Genomic DNA, 19,424 nt, shown 5'->3' with positions numbered 1-19,424 from the left:
CATTAGACTACAATTACAGACATTCTCAAGGACAGAAGATAAAGGAGACATTAAAAGGATATAGAGAGATCAGTAGAAGGACATAGACACGGGAAGCTTCAACAGGGAAAAGAAAGAAGCAAGTTGGAAGGCTGAAGTCTAGTTCTGCTTAGTGTTCAAAAAAGACATGTACTTCCTTCTGAGAAAAATGGAAATAATGAGCTATGGTGTTTCCTAGTGAATAGTTACAGGCCTTAAGGTAACATGGTATGACAACCATTGACTCAGATGGACAGTTTATAATTTTTGTTGATACTTTTAAATGCCAATCATTTAATTTACAGTTCCCTGGTTTAGGAACTACTAGGTTCATTGAAAGTTTTCTAAACTTTGGAGTGACCAAAAATTGCTGCCATTCTTAGATTCAAGCACAATTAAATGACATAGCATAATTTCAGTATTTCTCATCCTTTTTCTTATTTACAGGAAATAAAATGTTTCTTCTGGTATTTGTTTCTAAACTTTCACTAACTGTAAATAGAAATATTTAGTAAATTAGAAAAGAAATATTATCATGAGGTCCTTCTATTTTTATTCACTTTCAGTTTATGTTGTGATCATATATTCCTTTACTGCCCACTTTTTCAACCACCTCATCATCTCACTTAAGTGTACTAACACTATATTCTACAGCACCCTTCACTCTGGTGTACTATCAATTTGTCAGACTTATCTTTCTGTATTTATACTGAACTCAGCACACCACAGAAATCTCACAGTACCACCAAAAAACAGACAGTAATTTAATATAGTAGAAACATGTGCAAAGATGACAAAACCTTAGAGCTTCCAGACTGCAGAAAAATTTCATTAAGCTGCAATTTGATATCACGTCAATTTGAAACAAACTACATTTTCAGAATACCAAAAGACAGAATTTTTGAGAAGGTATATGAATTTGAAATAAAATTTGTCATGGGACAGAAGGTGAATGAAACAAATGCAAGTACTGCTCCTCAGCTATGGAGCTTCCAGAGTCAGCAGCTGCTGAGAATATGGACCGACCTGCACCAGGAAAATGAGAGTATCAAGACTCTATCCTTGGACAGTAGGGAAACTTGCTCAAGAGACAATGGTCTCGTCCCTTGTTTCAGAGGTATGTCCCACAAACACAGGAAGCTCAGACTGCTTCTTGCTACATGGATGATGGAAAACCACTTACAACATGCTGAAAATCTGCTCTGCATGCCAGTGTACTGTGTTTAAGTGAACCATTTTGCACTTCAGCGAAAACATATCAAAACAGATATGCTGACATGGAACGTTCCCAAGTTTCAATAGAACTTGTTTCAACAATGAGTTTGGGTAAAACTGACAAGGAAGTTAAGAAGAATTAGAAATTTTTGATTCATTGACATTTTTATGTCTTCTAGAGAAGACAGTCAGTTCTTCTTACTTACCTACTCTTCCAACTAATGAATGGATGTTAAAACTAAAATCTGCTTCATTACGTCATGTGGCATGTGTCTGTCCTTTCAACGTTCATTTTCTGCTTGCTTAAAAATGTTTTTAAAACATAAACTTACACCTTCACAACTATTAGATCAACAAATACTGGTCATTTTCAAATGGATGGCTCTGTGTGAAGCACGCAAAACTGTATAAAGACACATGAACCTTCCTTGAAATCTTTTGAAATACATGACCTTCTTCTGCATGTATGAAGCTCATCATATATCACGTCCATGCATATGGAAAACATTAAAATGTGTTTCACAAATGAAGTTTATGTAAAATCTTTTCATAATACTCTGACCTTCTTCTTTATTATGCTCACTCATCCCTCAAAATTATTTTATCAGTAATTTTTAATCCCTCATCATATTACCTGTTGCAGCTTCATCTCTTTGTGGGACTCAGATTTCTTTATCTCATCTTAGAAGACTGCAAAGACAGTTTTCAGTCTTTTTGATTTTCTAGTGGTGCACCCTTCCAACTAATGCACACCAGATTCCTTCCAGATGTGGTATGAATTCTGTCATAGAATCATAGAATAGTAGGGGCTGGAAGGGACCTTTAGAGATCATCTAGTCCAACCCCTCTGCAGAAGCAGGTTCACCTACATCAGGTCACATAAGAACACGTCCAGGTGGGTCTTGAAGTCCTCCAAGGAAGGAGACTCCACAACCCCTCTGGGCAGCCTGTGCCACTGCTCCCTCACCCTCATAATAAAACATTTTATTCTTATGTTTAAATGGAACTTTTTGTGTTCCAGCTTCATCCCATTACCCCTTGTCCTGTTGCTAGCTACTATAGAAAAAAGGGATGTCCCAACCTCCTGACATCCACCATTTAGATATTTGTAAATGTTAATAAGATCTCCCCTCAATTTCCTCTTCTCTAAACAGCCCCAGTTCCCATAGTCTTTCCTTGTATGAAAGATGTTCCAGTCCTCTGATCATATTGGTGGCCCTGAACACACAAATCAACAGACCTTTATTTTCTACTGGATGCTCGTACACGATTAGTACTGTCTTTATCTACCTGTATATGTCCTTTCCAGATATGACTTGCAAACAGAATCAGATCAGTTGCTACACTTTATTATTACATTGTATGTCTATCTTACATCTTAAAGAACAAAAATCTGTGTGTTATATTTAAGCACAAAATTATTCATGTATTTGAAACTCCCAAGAGCATTCAGATTAGAGTTCTTTGATAATATAGCCAAACTTGTTTACATAATCCCTGGATACTAAAATGCTAAGAGAACAATGGCCTACAGGTCTAGACTGACCAAAGGCAAATAGAAGAACACAACATTGTAACTGTAAATGAGATACAGTGAGAATGGAGAACTGAACCAGAGTGAAAGGATGACCCACGGCCTGATTTAATATGGAGGTGGTGACCAACCTACTTTCCCTAAAAGTACTGGGCTGGAAAGCAAGAAGCCTGTTACACAAACTCTTTAGAAACTTCTAAATTTATTCGTCAAATACAGAATGTGATTATCTAACCATTTAATTAAATATATTTATAAATACACAAACACACACACATACACACACACAGGTCCAGCTTCAAGCCTCTTCCTTGCCAGTCAACAGCAGTATCTTTTGCTCAACTCTGATTTTGCACAAACCAAACAAGTCATCAGGTTTCTTAGTGTTTCTCGTTTCTGTGTTTATTTCATGTGCTACTGAGAATGTAAGAGGCAGATGGAGGGACTAGAGGAATCTGTCCAGTAAAACAATGAATGCGTATGGGAAACATGTCTGTGCAGGAATAACATGCACACTTCAATCAACATCAGCTATGCTGAAGGTAAAAAAAGGGTCCTAATTAAATAGATCAGCTTCCTGATCTTTCCAAAGATTTCAATGAAATGGTAATTCTTAGTTCTGAATAAACTAAAAAGTTCGGGATCATTTCAACAACATTTTCATAAGACAAAAGTTCTGCAACAAAACAAGTTACAGCTGATGGACTCCATTAAATTTTGTGTCTGATTTGGGTGAATTTTAGGTTGTTGGGTGAGGGGGTTTTTTTGTTTGTTTTAAACACAAATCTGAGAGTAGATCTTCGGGCCTCAGCAGGTCCAAATAATTCTGTTTCTCAGAGGAGGCCTTACTATTCCTTTGGAAAGGCTTTGGAAAAAAGTGTAGAATGACAACTAAAAAGGTACAAGTTAAAAGCACAAAATAAATGGAATATGCTGTGCACACTAGATAGAGTAATAAGTGGTTTTTGAATACGTTTGCTTTCTGCTGATCTGAGTGGCTGATGGGACATACAGTAGCCACTGATTTTTGCATAAATTCAGAAAAAAGATGTCAAAAAAAGGTCAGTATTATTTTAGTTGTTGGCAGAAAATAAGACAAGCAAGATATGGCAAAAGGAACTGAGGCTGAAACCAGCCTCTGTGACAGCAATTACAAAAAAAAAAAAAGTAGCTGAAATACACAAGGTATTTAAATATTTGTGTCTGTAGCTTTTTGAGCTGGGGTAAGTCATGAAAATAAAAAGAGGAATTAAGGTTTAAAACAGCAGTATGGACAAAAATGTAGGAATGGGTGAAAGCAGAAAACCATGGATCAAAGGATAATGAGGCTGGAAATGACCTCTGAAAGTCTTCTTGTCCAATCTGCTGCTCAAAACTGATTGCTCAGACTAATCCAGTTGAGTTTTCAGTATCTCCGAGAATTGAGATTCCAGAGCCTCTCTGGACAAGTTGTTCAAGTGTCTGACCACCTTCACAGTATAATTTTTGTTGCCTCTTGTACTTTTCCTACACACCTTCAGGAAGAATCTGGCTCCGTCTTCTCTATCAATCTCCAGTGTAATTAGTTGGTGATGACAACAAAATCTCCCTTTTTTTATTTCTTTTATTTCTTTTATTTCTTCAGGATGAACAGCTTCCTTCAGCTTCTCCTTGACCATCATGTGCTCTAGCTCTTGGTGAACTTCCATTGGACTTGCTTCAGTACACTACTGTCAATTATGATGTAGACCAGATGTCATCTCAAAAGCGTGAAAGAAACAGTGTTGGCTATACTCTTGCTAATGCAGCCTAATATACAGCTCAACTTCAGTGCTGCAAGAGCACACAGCCACAGCTGGTTCATATGCAAGTTCTTGTCCATTAACACTACAGGTCTTCTTCTGCAAAGCTACTTTCTAGCCATTCTGACCACAGTCTGTACTATTGTTCAGGGTCATTCCATTCAAGATGAGGGATTCTGCATTTTTCTGTGTCAAATTTCAGGAGGCTCCTCTCAGCCCATTCCTCAGTCCTGTGGAGGTCCCTCTGAACAGTAGCTCTACTACTATGAGCACCAAACACTTCCTACAATTTGGTCTCACCTGCAAACCTAACAGAATGCTCTACTTCATTATGCAGGACATTAAGAAAGTCTTAAATGATATTGGTCTCAATGCCAATCCTTTAATCATACCACTAGTGATAGGCTTTCCAACTGGACTTTGCAATGCCAATCACAACCCAACAGCTAAGCCAACTTCCCACATATCCAGTCCACATCTCACTGAGTTACAAGGATACCATGGGAGACTGACAAAGGCTTTGCTATAGTCATGAGATTAAACATCCACTGCTTTTTTTCATTACACAACCAGTTATTTCATCTAAGGGGGCAATCAGGTTGATCTGATCAGGCACTTCTGATCTCATCAATCCATGTTTGCTGTTCACAATTGCATTTTGCTCCTTCTTGTACCTGGGAACATCTTCCAGGAAAACTTCAATAGCCTTCCCAGAAAGTGAGGTTATTATAGTCAGCTTGTAGTCCCCAAAGTCTCCTTCTTGCCCTTCCTCAAAATCAATGTGATGTCTGCCTTTATTTAGTCATCAGGAATCTCCCACAATCATCATAATCTTCTAATGATGACAGAACAGTCTTGCAATGACATTAGTCTTCTCCTTCAGCATGCTCAGAATGAATCCCATATAGTGCCATGTATTTATGTACGTCTAGTTCTTAAGCACACCCTAATTCTGTATTCCTCTGCTGTGGGTAAAGCTACACTCTCACAAACTCTGCTGCCAGACTTAGGGACCTAGGTAGCTTGAGAGGAAGTCTTACCAACTGAAGAGCATTATTAGATACCCTTCAGTCCACATGGATAGATCCTTGACTATAGTCTCATTATGGATATATAAGCTATTTCCTTGCTTGATATGTAAACTGGTATTTTAGTGAGCCCAGACTCCTCTTTGTAGGGACAACCTAGAGATCGACAAGCATGAAATTTATAGTAGGCACACAAATCAAGGGAGTGACATGATGTCAAATCCTAACCTAGGATAAAGACTTGAGAACTTGAGATCTTTAGAAGATGGAATGGAAGTTACTTGATGCATATCAGAGTCTGAAGTGCAAGCACAGGGAGCGAGGAGAACACAGTTTGATGACAGAAACAGCTCACAACACCCTTGGCCAGTATTTCTAGCAGTGTGTCTCCATGAGCTGCTGTTATCCAGCAAAGACTGTTAGATTAGACTCAGATTATGAGTGATTATGAACACTTGCCCAAACATCTCTATTTACCCTTGAAGGTGAATTAAAATCCACATGCTTATTTTTGACTGACTTAAAAGCCATGTGCCCATAGGGAGCTACAGTGGTACTGATGGTCTAATTTGAGTATTTTTGAAGAAGGGAATATGCTTTATGAAGAAGAAACAGAGACACATGTTCCCTTTCCAGAAAAAAAAAAAAATCCATAAATCTTTCTAGGATCCTACAGCCCAGAAAAAGCTGTGCTATTAGACACAGCTACCTTTGCAGTTATTTTTCATTTGTTACAGTTATTTATTCTCAACCAAAAGTTTCATAAATATACAAGACTGTTAATTACTCAAAAGTGTCTCCATTGCATAAATCTATTGTGATTTACTTTATCCATTGCTGTGTTTTACTTTGACCTACTGAGGCCACTGAGAGATTTTTCTTTGATTCCACTGAAGCCGACACTTCTTCATTTTGTTTTACAGGAAAGAGAGCAACCCTTCTGTTGCGGCATGCTATGTGTCTCTGCACTCATCTGATGAATCTAATGACACTCCAAGTTATTAAAAACATTTGGCTATTGTAAAAATTTCAAAAAGCTACAATAGTCAGCAGAAGACTAACTATTGCAGTTTATTTTGGAGAATAAATTTGTACATACACTTGTGCATGTGTGTACCTTTAGATGTATGTGTGTACGTATACTGTAAATATATTTACTTGTGTAAAAAATCCATTAAAATGAAGCTTAAAAACTTAATTTTTTCAAAGTCAGTACACAGGAAGCACTATATTTCATTAAGGCTCACTGACTCTATTTTTACTACTTCTGTTTTAGAGGTAATTGACAATATTATCTTCAGTTAATCTATTCCTATTCTGCTTTTTCTTTCAGTGTACATTTAGATAGCTTCAGCAACTCCCAGACCAGTACACCTATTCTGCTGTCACTGTCCCCACATCTTGAACAGTATCTGCTCATAATTCACAGTTTTGCATCACCCAACCCACTGAAAAAAAATCTATTAGGATCAATAGCAACAGAACAGATTTTACACATGCAAAATGGCAGTGCAAACTAAAATTACAAACCCTAATCAGTATCTGAACACTAAATTGGGCACGGCACCCAGATATTACTCTATGTTTTTAATCTATCTAGAATTCTATCTATTGATTACAACATAGGCTGCTATTAAATATTCATAATTCAAATGAAAGTAAAACAAGAGGTAAACTCTTCTAATGTATTTCTAGCCCTTTTAACTGCTCATAGATTATTTTCCCTTTTAATTCCAATTCAACACAAAAATATACTATGAGTTTGGAAGTGTGCATGAATTAATAATGTAGTGAAGCTTTCTTACATGACTTGGACTCCGGTGACGGTGGAGAAATGTTGGATACAGCAAGGTCGCTCTTTGACTTTTTAGGCTTTTTTGCATTTACCTGCCAAGGTTTATCATAACTTCTAAAATCTCTCCTTGTTCCTTTATTTTCTGTTAAAAGAATTGAATCGAGAAATTCAATCATTTGAAGGGTCATTTTCCAAAGAGTTAATAAACAATGAATGCAGAAAAAGCAGGTTCCATCAGTCCAAACCAAAGTCAGCTCCTTTTGTTCAGCTATTTCTGATTTATGAAAAGTTTTGTAATTTTTTCCATTTCCTAAACATAAAAATGGAGGCATTCATTAACACATTTTTCATTAAAAACATTTTTTTGTTATGAAAAAGTCCTTAACCTGCATTTACCATCTTGTACGTTTGGCTGCCTATACTTAAAACTTTAAACTTGACAGAAATAAAAAGGTGATTTGTCAGGAAACTAACATTTTGCTCATCAGCAACTATTTGGGATCTATTATAGTCTGAAACAGACCACCAGTCTTTAAGTTAAAAAAATCAATGTTCTAACAGTAGCTTGTACCAGAATATCAAAGATAAAATTTCTACTTTAGAATCAGAGAAGATACTATTTCAGGGGTTTTCTTTAATGCTTCTGAAGATCTACAATCATAAATTATTCACACTGGAGTTCATAAAGTAGTAATAGCATCTTCTCATTAAGTGTTGGAATGATGGGTTATTAAAAATGTATATCATTAAAGAAAATATCTCAATAGAGGATAATATCAGGCAAAAATACACTACGGGAGGGAAAAGGAAAACAAAGCAAAGAGAAAAGGAAAGCAAAAAAGACAGCAGGGGAATAAAAGGACCTTTATATGCACTTTTTTCTCATGAGACTGGGATTGTTTCCACACTGTAACTCTGACCCATACTCACCTGATACAGGCATAAGCTGAGCTGATAGCCAACAATGTACATTAAATTCAGCATCTACCAGACAAAGAGGATTTATTGTTCATGCTCAAAAACACAGAGTACTACTTGTTCAGTAGGTACACATGCATCAAGGAAATCACAGACAGATGGGGGGAAGATCATACTGGAGACTAGTCCTTTCTAGCACATAGAACATACCTGGTGTTTCACTCTCTGCCCAAAGGGCAGCTGAACCAGACAACGTTCTCTGAAGTTGACTGTGGTTCCCCTGTTTGGACTGAAGATGATCAATTAGAAATGGGATTGGTTGGTCAGGTGTCTCTGTTATCAGCTTGGTCATCAACTCCTTTAGAAAATTAAAACAAAACAGAAAATTAGTGGGATATTGCACCTAAACTCATCCTGTTTACCAAAAGTAATGGAGCATTTATAAAGGAAAAGCCTGTTTTCAACTTAAAGGAAACCAATTGAAACATCCATCTCCTCAAAGTACCGCTAGCTTTGCCCTTTGAAGTGTTCATGCCTGAACACTTACCCAATTTAACTTAGATTAAACAACCCCATCTCTGTTACCTGCTGAAACTTACCCAAAACAATCTCAATACTGTTCATTTAGCCATTCATAACAAGCATCTTTTCAGAGCAACCAGTAGCTCTTTACTAACCTATACATCCAAGCTTCTTCTCATTGGACACTTATGTACCAGGAAAGCTGGTGCATTTTTAACTTCACCCATGGAACAATGATCTGGCTAGAATATGCCATATCTGGGAAATCCAAGTTCTAGTAGAACAGGTAGCCATTTTTTTTAAAGCAAGCCCTCAAAAATATTATTGTATAAACTTGAGTAAATATTTTATTCCACTGTAGCAGACATGAATACAAAACCAATGGGAAACAATCTCCTATGCTATGCATTGATTCTGTCTAATTGCTGTTACACACCCTGGCTTTGCAAGGCTGCAGAAAGAGAAGCACTCTCCATATTGTTGCTAAGGTTCTTCCTGGCTCCCTACACATCAAGCACAGATTAGGAATCCAGAATGAAGGTGTGGCTCTGTGCTGTGCATGTGAGAGGAAATCCATGGATAATGTGAAAGGTGACCCTGAAATCCACAGAGTTCCACAGGAAATCTGTGTCTGCCACTGCAAAATGAAAAAGCTCCACAGAAGTAAAATTGAAGGGATGTAAAAAATTAAATTACAATAAAAGTGAATTAGAAGAAAAAAATTACAGGAACAAAAGGACAAAAAAATTAACTTACTAAGAGTGTTTTTTCTCTCTTCATCCATCACAAAGCATAAATTTTACCATAACTTCAACACACTTAAGTCTATCTCCACTTCATCTTTTCCACACACTTAATTCAATATTTTTTTAAACATTGGTAGGTAATTGGTATTACCATCAGCTAATTGTGCTGAAAAAAGATAATTAAGAGGAAAGAAATTAAATAACAGTAAAGATGAGTAACAGCATGTAAGATTATTAAGACATAGCAAGTTTTCTTTGTCTACTCCAAGACTTCTTTTTATTCAACAAGCTCTATAGACAATTAGGTACAAGTGAAAATGAGACAGAAACAAGCTTTCTGTTTCAGAAAGAGAAATTTAACTTTGAAAACAGAGAAAATATGCCCAATCTCAAGTCTTCTGAAGACATGATCATCTGCAACATGATTTTTGATAACTATCTACAGGGAATCAAAAAATAAAAGTGTCTTTGGTTTTGAAATGGAACTCCACATGGAGAAATTAAGCTACTTACTAATCTTAGAAATGGTAAAGCTATGGAGCATAAATTCATCCAGGCTGTCATTCACCAAGGTAGGAGAAACCCTCTGAGATATATGATACAAGAAAAATCTAAAAACTGGAGTAATTTATATTTTGGTTTGCTCTTAATGAAAAAATCTTTCTTTTCCTTACTAAAATGCAGAATTAGTGACAAGTGGAAAGATGTAATCTTTTGCTTTTAACAGACCATAATGGCCATAGGAATTCCACTGCAGAGGATTCTATTATCAAAGGAAGTGTCAATCTGTAATAGCTGTTTTGTAATTTAAATAATTTCTCTGAATTATGGTTTGAAAATGATTTTTCTGTCTTAGATTAATAAAAAATAAAAAATAAGAATTGAGATTAAAAAAATAATTGTGTCAATGAATGTAAGACATGCACAGGCAACAATCTATTACAGTATCAATTTAATGTAGCATTAAAAAACATAACACAGAGACAAAAAAAATTAGAATCTCTACGTGTCAATGTAAGACAAAGCTACTTGATTGTTGCCATCACTGGCAGGAAGAAACAGTATTTAAATTAACAGAAACAGACTTAATAAAATACAACTGGTGATTATAAAATTCTTTACCTTATTCTGAGACATAGCAATAAAACTAAACTACATAATTGCACATAGTATTAAAAAAAAAGTGCCATTCTGAGGTCATGTGAAATTAGCTCCTATCCAAAAGGAAAACTTTTTTATCTACTGTAACAACATTGATAATAAGGCCTGAGTGTTATAGAGATCTGTGCTGTACCAGAGCATAATCAGTTGTATTCTGTGACAGCAATTAGTAAACTTTAAAAAACTACAGAATTACTTTTATCTATTTGAAATTAAAAATGAGCTCTACCAATCTTGTACGCTTGTACACTTAAAGTACAAAAGAATTGCTAGAATCCTCATAAACTGTAAATAATATGCATATTAAAAAATACTACTTATTTGCATAAAGCACCTTCCGAGATGTCATTAAAACAAATACAACTTCAAGCCAACACAAAGGTGACTCAGATGATGCAGCCTGCCACTGAAGGAAGACACGAGTCCTTATTATGAGTATACTATTGCAAAAGGAAAGTGAAGAAGCTTTTAGAGATTTGTTTAACAAGCTGTTCAAAGCAAGGTGTGAAAGCGGTCTCCAGCTTCCCACAGATGGGTCCCCAAAGTCTGCAAAGTTTGCAAAGAACACCTCCACCCCAACCACAGAATCACAAAATGGTAGGGGTTGGAAAGGATCTCTTAGACTAGATCATCTAGTCTGAAACCTCTGCTAAGGCAGGTTCACATCAATCAAGTTGCACAGGAACATGTCTAGGTAGTTTTGAAAACCTCCAGAAAAAGAGGCTTCTGAGTCTGCCTGGGTAGCTTCTGCCAGTGCTTCCTCAGCTTCACAAGAAAACAAGTTTTTCCTCATGTTCCAGTGGAACTTCCTGTGTTCCAGTTTGTGTCTATCCGTTGTCCTGTCATGCTACAGAAAAAAATTCAACCCATTCTCTCAACACCCACTCTTAAGGTATTTATAAACATTGATAAGGTCTCCCCTCAATCTTCTCTTCTCCAGGGTAAACAGCCCCAGGTCTCACAGCCTTTCCTCATAAGAAAGATGTTCCAGTCCTGTAGTCATTTTGGTAGCCCTGCACCAGACTCTCTCCAGAGGTTCCCTCTCTCTCCTGAACTGGAAAGCACAGAATTGAATGCAAAACTCTATAGGTAGCCTTACCAGGGCAGAGTAGAGGAGGTGGAGAACTTCTCTCAACCTGCTGGACACACTTTTTTTAATGAACCCCAGGATACCATTGGCTTTGTTATCTACGAGGGCACATTGCTGGCTCATATTTAGTTTGCTGTCCATCAGAACTAGAACTCTCAGGTCTCTCTCTGCAGAGCTGCTCTCTAGTGGGTCAATCCCCAGCCTGTACTGGTGCATGGGGTTGTTCCTTCCCAAATTCAGGACTCTGCACTTGTCCGTGTTGAATCTCATGAGTTTCCTTTCTGCCCAACTCTCAAGCCAATCGAGATCTCATAGAATCATAGAATGGTAAGGGCTGGAAGGGACCTTTAGAAATCATCTAGTCCAACCCCCTTGCAGAAGCAGGTCCAATCTCGCTGAATGGCAGCACAGCCTTCTCGGGAATCAGCCTGTCCTCCCAATTTGGTGTCATCAGCAAACCTGCTGAGGCTACACTCTTCTTTTCCTGTGGATATCCAGCTTCCCTAACCCAATTCTTCTCAATCAAGGGAAGGTCTTCCATTCTCCAGATTTTCTCTCTGTCCTCTAGAGACGGGTGGGCCTTAGTTGGAAAGACTGGAGCAAAGAAGACATTCCAGCATTACCAGCCATAACAATAGCACTGATAACAGCTTCAGGCATATAAATCCACATTCATGTGCAGGAGGTGTTCTTCCACATCATCTTGACACAAGCTGTCAGAGATCCCAGAGTAAGATCACAGCTCCATGATCTTCATCATCTTTGCTCTCCTGCCAAATTCTGCCACACAGTCCAGTATGGAACCTAACTCCATGCACCTACCCCCCAACACTTGCTCTTCAAGTTCATTCTTCCTTTGAGACTCTTGTCATCCCCAGAAAATTGGCAATTACAAGGAAATATGTTATCTGCCTGTGTTCGGTCACTTGGGACTGGGAGGAGGAAGAAAAAAAAAAAAAAAACAAAAAAAACGAAACCACAAATCACACAAGAGAAGCAAAACCACTCACAGGCAGTAACTGTACTTGTGAGCACTTGGCTCATTTTTCAAGCAAAAACACACACTTGACTGAAGGTGAAAAGACATTACAGCTTATGAATGCCTGGCACCATTGCCTAGTAAAACTATCTCAAAGTTCCAATGAAGATATCCAAAGTTTATTTGCTGCTCTCATCTGTTGCTCAGACATCTTAACAGACAGCAGGAATAACATACTATATGGTACTCTAAATATACCCTTACAATGCAACGTTTCAAAAAAAAGATGACAAAAGTGAAGATATTAAGAAAAACTGGATTGTATAACAAGTTACAAAAATAAAATTCCTTTTTTGTTAGCAGCAGTTGAATCTGACTCACAATGTGCTAAGTAGGTAAGGTTTCACAAGAAAAAGAAAAGGAGAAAGACCAACTAGTCTCAATGAAGCAACCTCTGCATTAACTGCAGAATAAAAAAGGCACAAGATCATTGAAACAGAGATTCATTTCTTGATGAAAAATTCAACAGATAAATTTCAACTGTGCATGAAAAACATAAATGCAAGACATATATGTCTCTTAAAAATGTTAACTATATTTTTGCCTTTCTAGCTCAAATTTCTAAGGTTTCCACTTGTTCTTAATTTCACCTAATTCAAATAAGAAAAATAAAAAATTTTGGCCATCTTTATAACATGTTCTATGATTCTATGTTCTTCTGTTCACAGTTTACCTTATAACAGCAAACAAAAAGTCATGACAGGTTGGTTCTCCATGTTGCCAGATGAACTGTTCACCACCCATAATCATTCTGTCTTCTCTCCACTGCTATGTCTTCCTTTCACTCTACGTCCTTTTGTCTTTTCTGTTGACAGGACTCCTCTCAGTCTCTCCCTTCCAGCTTTCTAACAAGTGAAGAAGCTTCTTCAGATGTAACTATTAATTTCCTGTACACTCACAAGAGACATAGCAGCATGGAAAAGGAGTGACAGGGAACTTCCATGATTACTACAAACTAGAGCACTAGGGTGAATACATTTGTTTCTTCTGCTACCTCACTGTATTGTCCTAAATTAGGTTCTGCCCTGACCAGAATAAGAAAGAACAGGCAGAAAGATGACAGAATCTCCAGAAAAGTTGACAGTTAACTCCTCCAAGGATTTCACCTTGCACTGTGCAAATCAGAAATTAAATTAGTTATTTCTACTTTCTTCTGTAATAGTACCTCACATGCTTTTACATTGACAAGTTGTATTAAACTATGTAAGATAGACTGGTTTAAAAAACAGTTGTTCTGTGGGTGCTTCCAAGAAAGAGATCCATGCACATATTGATTAGGCTGCAAAAGATCTTGAAAAAAACAAATCTGAACTAAAAACTAAAGATATACATTCTTTATAAAGAGACTAATCTTTCATTATTCTGCAATCCTGAGATCCTCTGTTAGTTACTCAATGCAGGATCAAATTTTAATTTCCTTGTGACTGTCCATGCATTTAATACAAATGAAACAGTCTTCACAGTCTATTAATCATAGGCCCAATTACAAGAAAGCTCTAATTATTTCTGTCTAAACTTACCTATCAGGTTATTAAGTTAATTAAGAGACATCCTATCTTGCCCTGTAATTGATAACAGTAACTACACGATAATCTCAGGTTTGTTTTTAACTATATAGACTTCTACAGACGATGGCAGAGTGTGCACAGATTTTGGCTGTATTATGCTCTCATTTCATGGTTTAAATTATATGATTAAAGTCACCCTCAGAAGATGTCTATCTCTTTCCTGACCACACAAACAGATTAAGTGCCTTAGCTTAAACTACAAGGTTTTGATGGCAAGCAATTACAAATTAAGGCAATTTAATACAGTAGTCTTCACATTGATGTCAATGGGGATCTTGTCAATGAGTAAGTCAAGGGAGCTTAGGCTAGCCTGTATATGTCAACTCAAGATAAGAAGAATTGCTCTCCAGGCTCCATTAACTGTATTAGCTATATAACCATTGACTACGATGGAGCACGAACACTTAGAACACAGGCAGATATCTAAATTTAGGTTTGCTAAGCACTTCATACAGGTTCCACTGATCCTTTTTTTTCTTTAGTATTCCCTTCCGATTTCTGCAAGAATAGACCAAATAAATTAATAAAAATAAAAGTATATTTCAATATTATTCTTTCACTGAAAAAAATTCAACTAGCTCTTTTCTTTGTTCAAAGCCTAAACACTACTCATTCCCAACTTCTAAGCTACTTGTGCAGCTAAATTTAGCATCACAGAACTGCAGTACACAGCATGGAACACACCCCACAAAGAAATTACTTTGGAAATACACTGAAGAGAAAGCACAAAGATGATACAGTGGTCCTGATATGGTGATTCCCCTAAAGGTGGCACTGGTAGCAAAACCTAAAATGGGACCAGTGAGACAGGTAACATTTTCAGACGCAGACTACCACCTCTGGAAGCTTCAAACTGGTTTTTTCACATCTCCAATCAGGACGATAAATAACTCTGATACATGAAAAAAGCAAACTTCTGGTTCATACAATAATAATAATAATGATTGTTGAAAACAAACATCATTGAATAGCTAGCAGTACTCTTTAAATGTTTATCTATTAAACATCTGTACCAATTAAATAACAGAATAACAGGGGGCTGTATTTCTAACCATATGTTTAGGGAGACTGAAGAGCAGAATGGAACAACATACTCTTTCCACAACAAACCTTTTGCAAATCACATTATCAGTTTCCTGAGCTGGATTAACTAGCTCTGATATAAATACAATTAATGTTTTTAATAGTTGCTAAAAATATGTGTTGTGACTCTTCTTAAGTCATCCAGAAACAAAACCATTTTCAATAGAGGAGGTCTGGTAGACGACTCCAAAGTTTCACTGAGTGAGCTCATGACAGTTTATCAAACTTCATCATGCACATCATAAATGCACTTCTTGCTATATTTTTTCACTCATGTACCCTTTGAGAGTGTTTTCCTTCTTATTTTATTCTTGACATTTAAAATATCATTGTTCCAAATGTATTAGACCACTTCTGAGTTCACAAAACTGTTTCAAATGTCTTTGCTCTTTGACTTTATAATTGAAATACTTTCTTTCTCTCCTTCAATCATTTCACACAAGAATGTTGTCAAAAGGAAGGACACTGGTACTAAATTACTCTAAAATATTAATTCTCAGTAAAAGAAAAAAGGTTAAAGACATGCTCTCTGATACGTCAAGCATGTCAATAGTTATCACGATCTCTCCCATGGTTTTCAAATCACAAAGATTTTTTAAAATAGCTTATATTTCTTTCAGCAATCCTGCATCTCTGCATAACAATCTCATACTTGTAGAATTATACCTACCATATCATTATCTGAACTCTACAAGGAGTTATTAAACGAGGGTAGTTCATGTTATGGCAGAAACACTGCACAGTTTCCCTAAAGTGTAATTCAGAAATCTTCTGTTTCCACTCACTCTATCAACCAGTGGAAATTCTACCCTGAAGGCGAGGTACATCACAGTTCAACCAAGAGTAAAAATTAAAACTACTGGTTTTCTGAAAGGCCTGTAGGATCTACATCAAAAAGAATACTCATAGATAGAGGCTAGGAAAGGCTATTACAAGCTGGACTGATTTCCTTAAATTACAGCCATAAAACAACACTGACTGCACATCACTGCCTTGCTTAAAAGCTAAATCAACAGGCTAGAGCTGATCTTTGATCAGTTTAAGTAATCATACTCCAATTTCAAGGTCTAAGGAGAAGCCACTTGCTCCTCTTTGTTCAATGATTTATTACTGCAACTGTTAAAAAAATGACATCACATTTCCAGTTTAAACTTCACTGACTTCACTTCTATCTACTTGGCACAAAATTTTGTTCAGAGGGAGGGTGATACTAGGAACTAAAGCAGTAGATATTTTTGTGGTTATCTCTGATAAGGTGACCTCAGCCTGCAGCTAAGCACTCACCAGCCGCTCACTCGCTCCCACTCCCAGCAGGATGGGGAAGAAAATAGGAAGAGCAAAACCAATAAAATCTCATGGGTCAAGATAAAGACAGTTTTAATAATCAAAGTGAAGAGAAAACACAAAAAAAAACCCCAAAACAATCAAAACAAACAAGGGATGCCAAGGCAATCATTCACCCTCTCCTGCTGCCCAGCCAGTCCCCAGGCAAGGGGTACTTCAGAAAATTTAGCCCCCAGCTTTTACAGCTGAGGTCAACATTATGTGTTAAGGAATATCACTTTTCTCAGGTTGGGTCAGTTGTCTCAGCTATGTCGACTGCCAGCCTTTGCCTACCCCCAGCCTGCTCACTGGTCGGCAGAGGGAACAAAGGAGAAGGCTCTGACGGTGTGCAAGGACTGCTCAGCAATACCTAAAGAACTGGTGTATTGTACCAGGGCACTCTCCCCAGTGAAAAGATTAAAGCTGAAGGTCATGCTGCTTTCTAGTGGCAAAGGTCATTACAGATCAGCCTGACTATCTCAAAGAATAACTTGGTAGAATGAGAAAAATCCTGGCTAGTGGGCATTGAAAGAGACATCTCAGAGATAATGCTGTTGCTGGAAACTAGACGTCCTTGCTACCTCTATAGAGATGTAAATTCAACAAGAAGATGACTGAGACTCAATCACTTTATTCTGTAAAAGTCCAGTCCCATTTCTGTGGGGTGTGAGAGGATTTCTGCATACCCTCCTTTGGAGTGTGTCTGAAAATCTTCCCTCTTGAGCAAGGATGCCCCCAAGGTTACCCTCCGGAATTGAGAGAAAGAGAATTGCCCACTGTCTGTGATATGAGTGAGTAACATCTTCCTCTATGAAATAAGTATGCTCTATAAAATAAGCTAGCTTTATACTGTTAATTCAATAAGTAGTAGCTACAGTACTAATATCATAAGGTGCTCCTCTAACCCATTGCCTAATAAAACAGAAAATCTATATTCTTATCCTGACTGAAACTGTATATGAAATACATTTCCAATTCCACTATTCATATTTACTCTGTAAAAATAAAATTCTCTTTTGCTATACCCTCTGAGTTTTCCATCATCACCCTGCAGGTATGGGGAACATGTACAAACACTGTTTTAGTCACAAATGTTAAACATAGCACCATATGGGCTTCTATCAAGGAAATCAACTCCATCCCAACCAGACTCAGTACAGTAGCACTACAGTATGGTTATTAAGTGTTTATGCGTGGCGATCAGAAGACGACTGTACAGGAAAAAAACAATTGGTACATTAAGGGATTGACTTAGCAAAGCACTTAAGCCTAGGTATTTTTTATGCATGAGAAGTAAATAATGATAAAGCCAGGTGCATGCTTAAAATGCCTTGATGAATTAGATCACTGCTGTGACTGCAGAATTACATGCATTTCCTTCCTTCCAAGACCCTATCCAAAAAAACATTTTTTAAAAATGCAAATTTGCTATGCAAATGTTTTGAAGACTGATGGGAATCCTTTCAATTGCATCCCATGGAAAACCTGCACAACACACATTTTCAAAATGTGTGCAGCAACCAATCACACCTGTCAAGTGCTTTTCTTTCTTACCCACCCTGTCCCAGATCACTTATCCCAGTACAGTTAAAAAATGTAAACACATGTACCCAAATTAGATCATATATATGATGTACTACTGATATATTACCAGAAAAAAAAATACACATTGCATATTTATCATTTGTCATGCTTTTTTCTAGTTTCTGTTCTCATACTTTAGGGCAATCAAACTGATTTGTCAGTGGTTAAATAAAATTACTTTTATTAAATTACTTTAAAATTACTTAGACATGATTTTATACTTTTTTTCAATTACAGTCACATTATAATATCTAAAAGCACAATACCAGAATCACAATATTGATAAATTTGGCCTAGGAATTAAATCTCCTAATTTCTTGGTATTTAAAATCCCAGATTGCAACACAGTTTCCAACAGAAAAGAGAAGACCCTAAATCTGGAACTGGTCAAATGATGATTTAGTGTAAAGTTGGTGAAAATCCTAGTCCTACCTAAATGCTACAGCAAGGTGCACATCCATCCCACTCATTACCTGAAACCATGTTAAAATTGGCAAAGAACAGTTTTGGCGATAGTGCAGAAGCAACATCCTCTAATGCCCCTGCTTGCTTCATTGCACTGGCAGCTACAAAGTGCGTGTTGAGGTTTGTTTCATCAACGGTGGCGTAGCTCCAAAGAAAGCATTGTCAAACCAATTTTTATAGTAAGACATAATTTTGATAGACTGGTGCTGTGCTCCTCTCTCTTCCCCATTTTACATGGCTCACTAATACTCCTCTATCTATTGCAGACATAAGGGATATACAAGTGAATAAGGTGAGTATGTTTTTGTAGATAATCCCAAAATACCTAGTGGCAGCATGAATCTAATATGCTTGAACTACAGTCTGTGCCTTCAGTTGCTCCCACAAACTTGTAGTTCACATCAGCTGCTGAAATGCTGCCAAGAGCACAAGAAATTGAAAAAAGCCAATGTCAAGAAAACTTAGGGCTCAGCCACACCCCAAATAAATTAATAGCACAGGTAAAGACTTTTTTCTAACACCACGAGTTTCCACACTGCTGAATTTCAACAGTA

At 37.0% G+C, this 19,424-nt stretch overlaps 1 protein-coding gene across 1 annotated transcript in view; it reads right to left on the bottom strand.

The window, feature by feature from the left end:
- Positions 1 to 19,424, bottom strand: part of C4H8orf34 (chromosome 4 C8orf34 homolog) — a 164,168-nt gene that overhangs the window by 125,652 nt on the left and 19,092 nt on the right. Inside the window, exons 2-3 of the mRNA XM_061995680.1 lie at positions 8,500 to 8,647; positions 7,382 to 7,513 (exon numbers count right to left, since the gene is read on the bottom strand). Coding sequence (XP_061851664.1) covers positions 7,382 to 7,513; positions 8,500 to 8,647 — 280 coding nt within the window. The remainder of the gene's footprint in view (positions 1 to 7,381; positions 7,514 to 8,499; positions 8,648 to 19,424) is intronic.

This window comes from Colius striatus, chromosome 4, assembly GCF_028858725.1.
Source record: "Colius striatus isolate bColStr4 chromosome 4, bColStr4.1.hap1, whole genome shotgun sequence".
Taxonomy (NCBI): domain Eukaryota; kingdom Metazoa; phylum Chordata; class Aves; order Coliiformes; family Coliidae; genus Colius; species Colius striatus.
The sequence above is the reverse complement of the archived record's forward strand: the minus strand, read 5'-3'. Positions and strand labels throughout refer to the sequence as shown.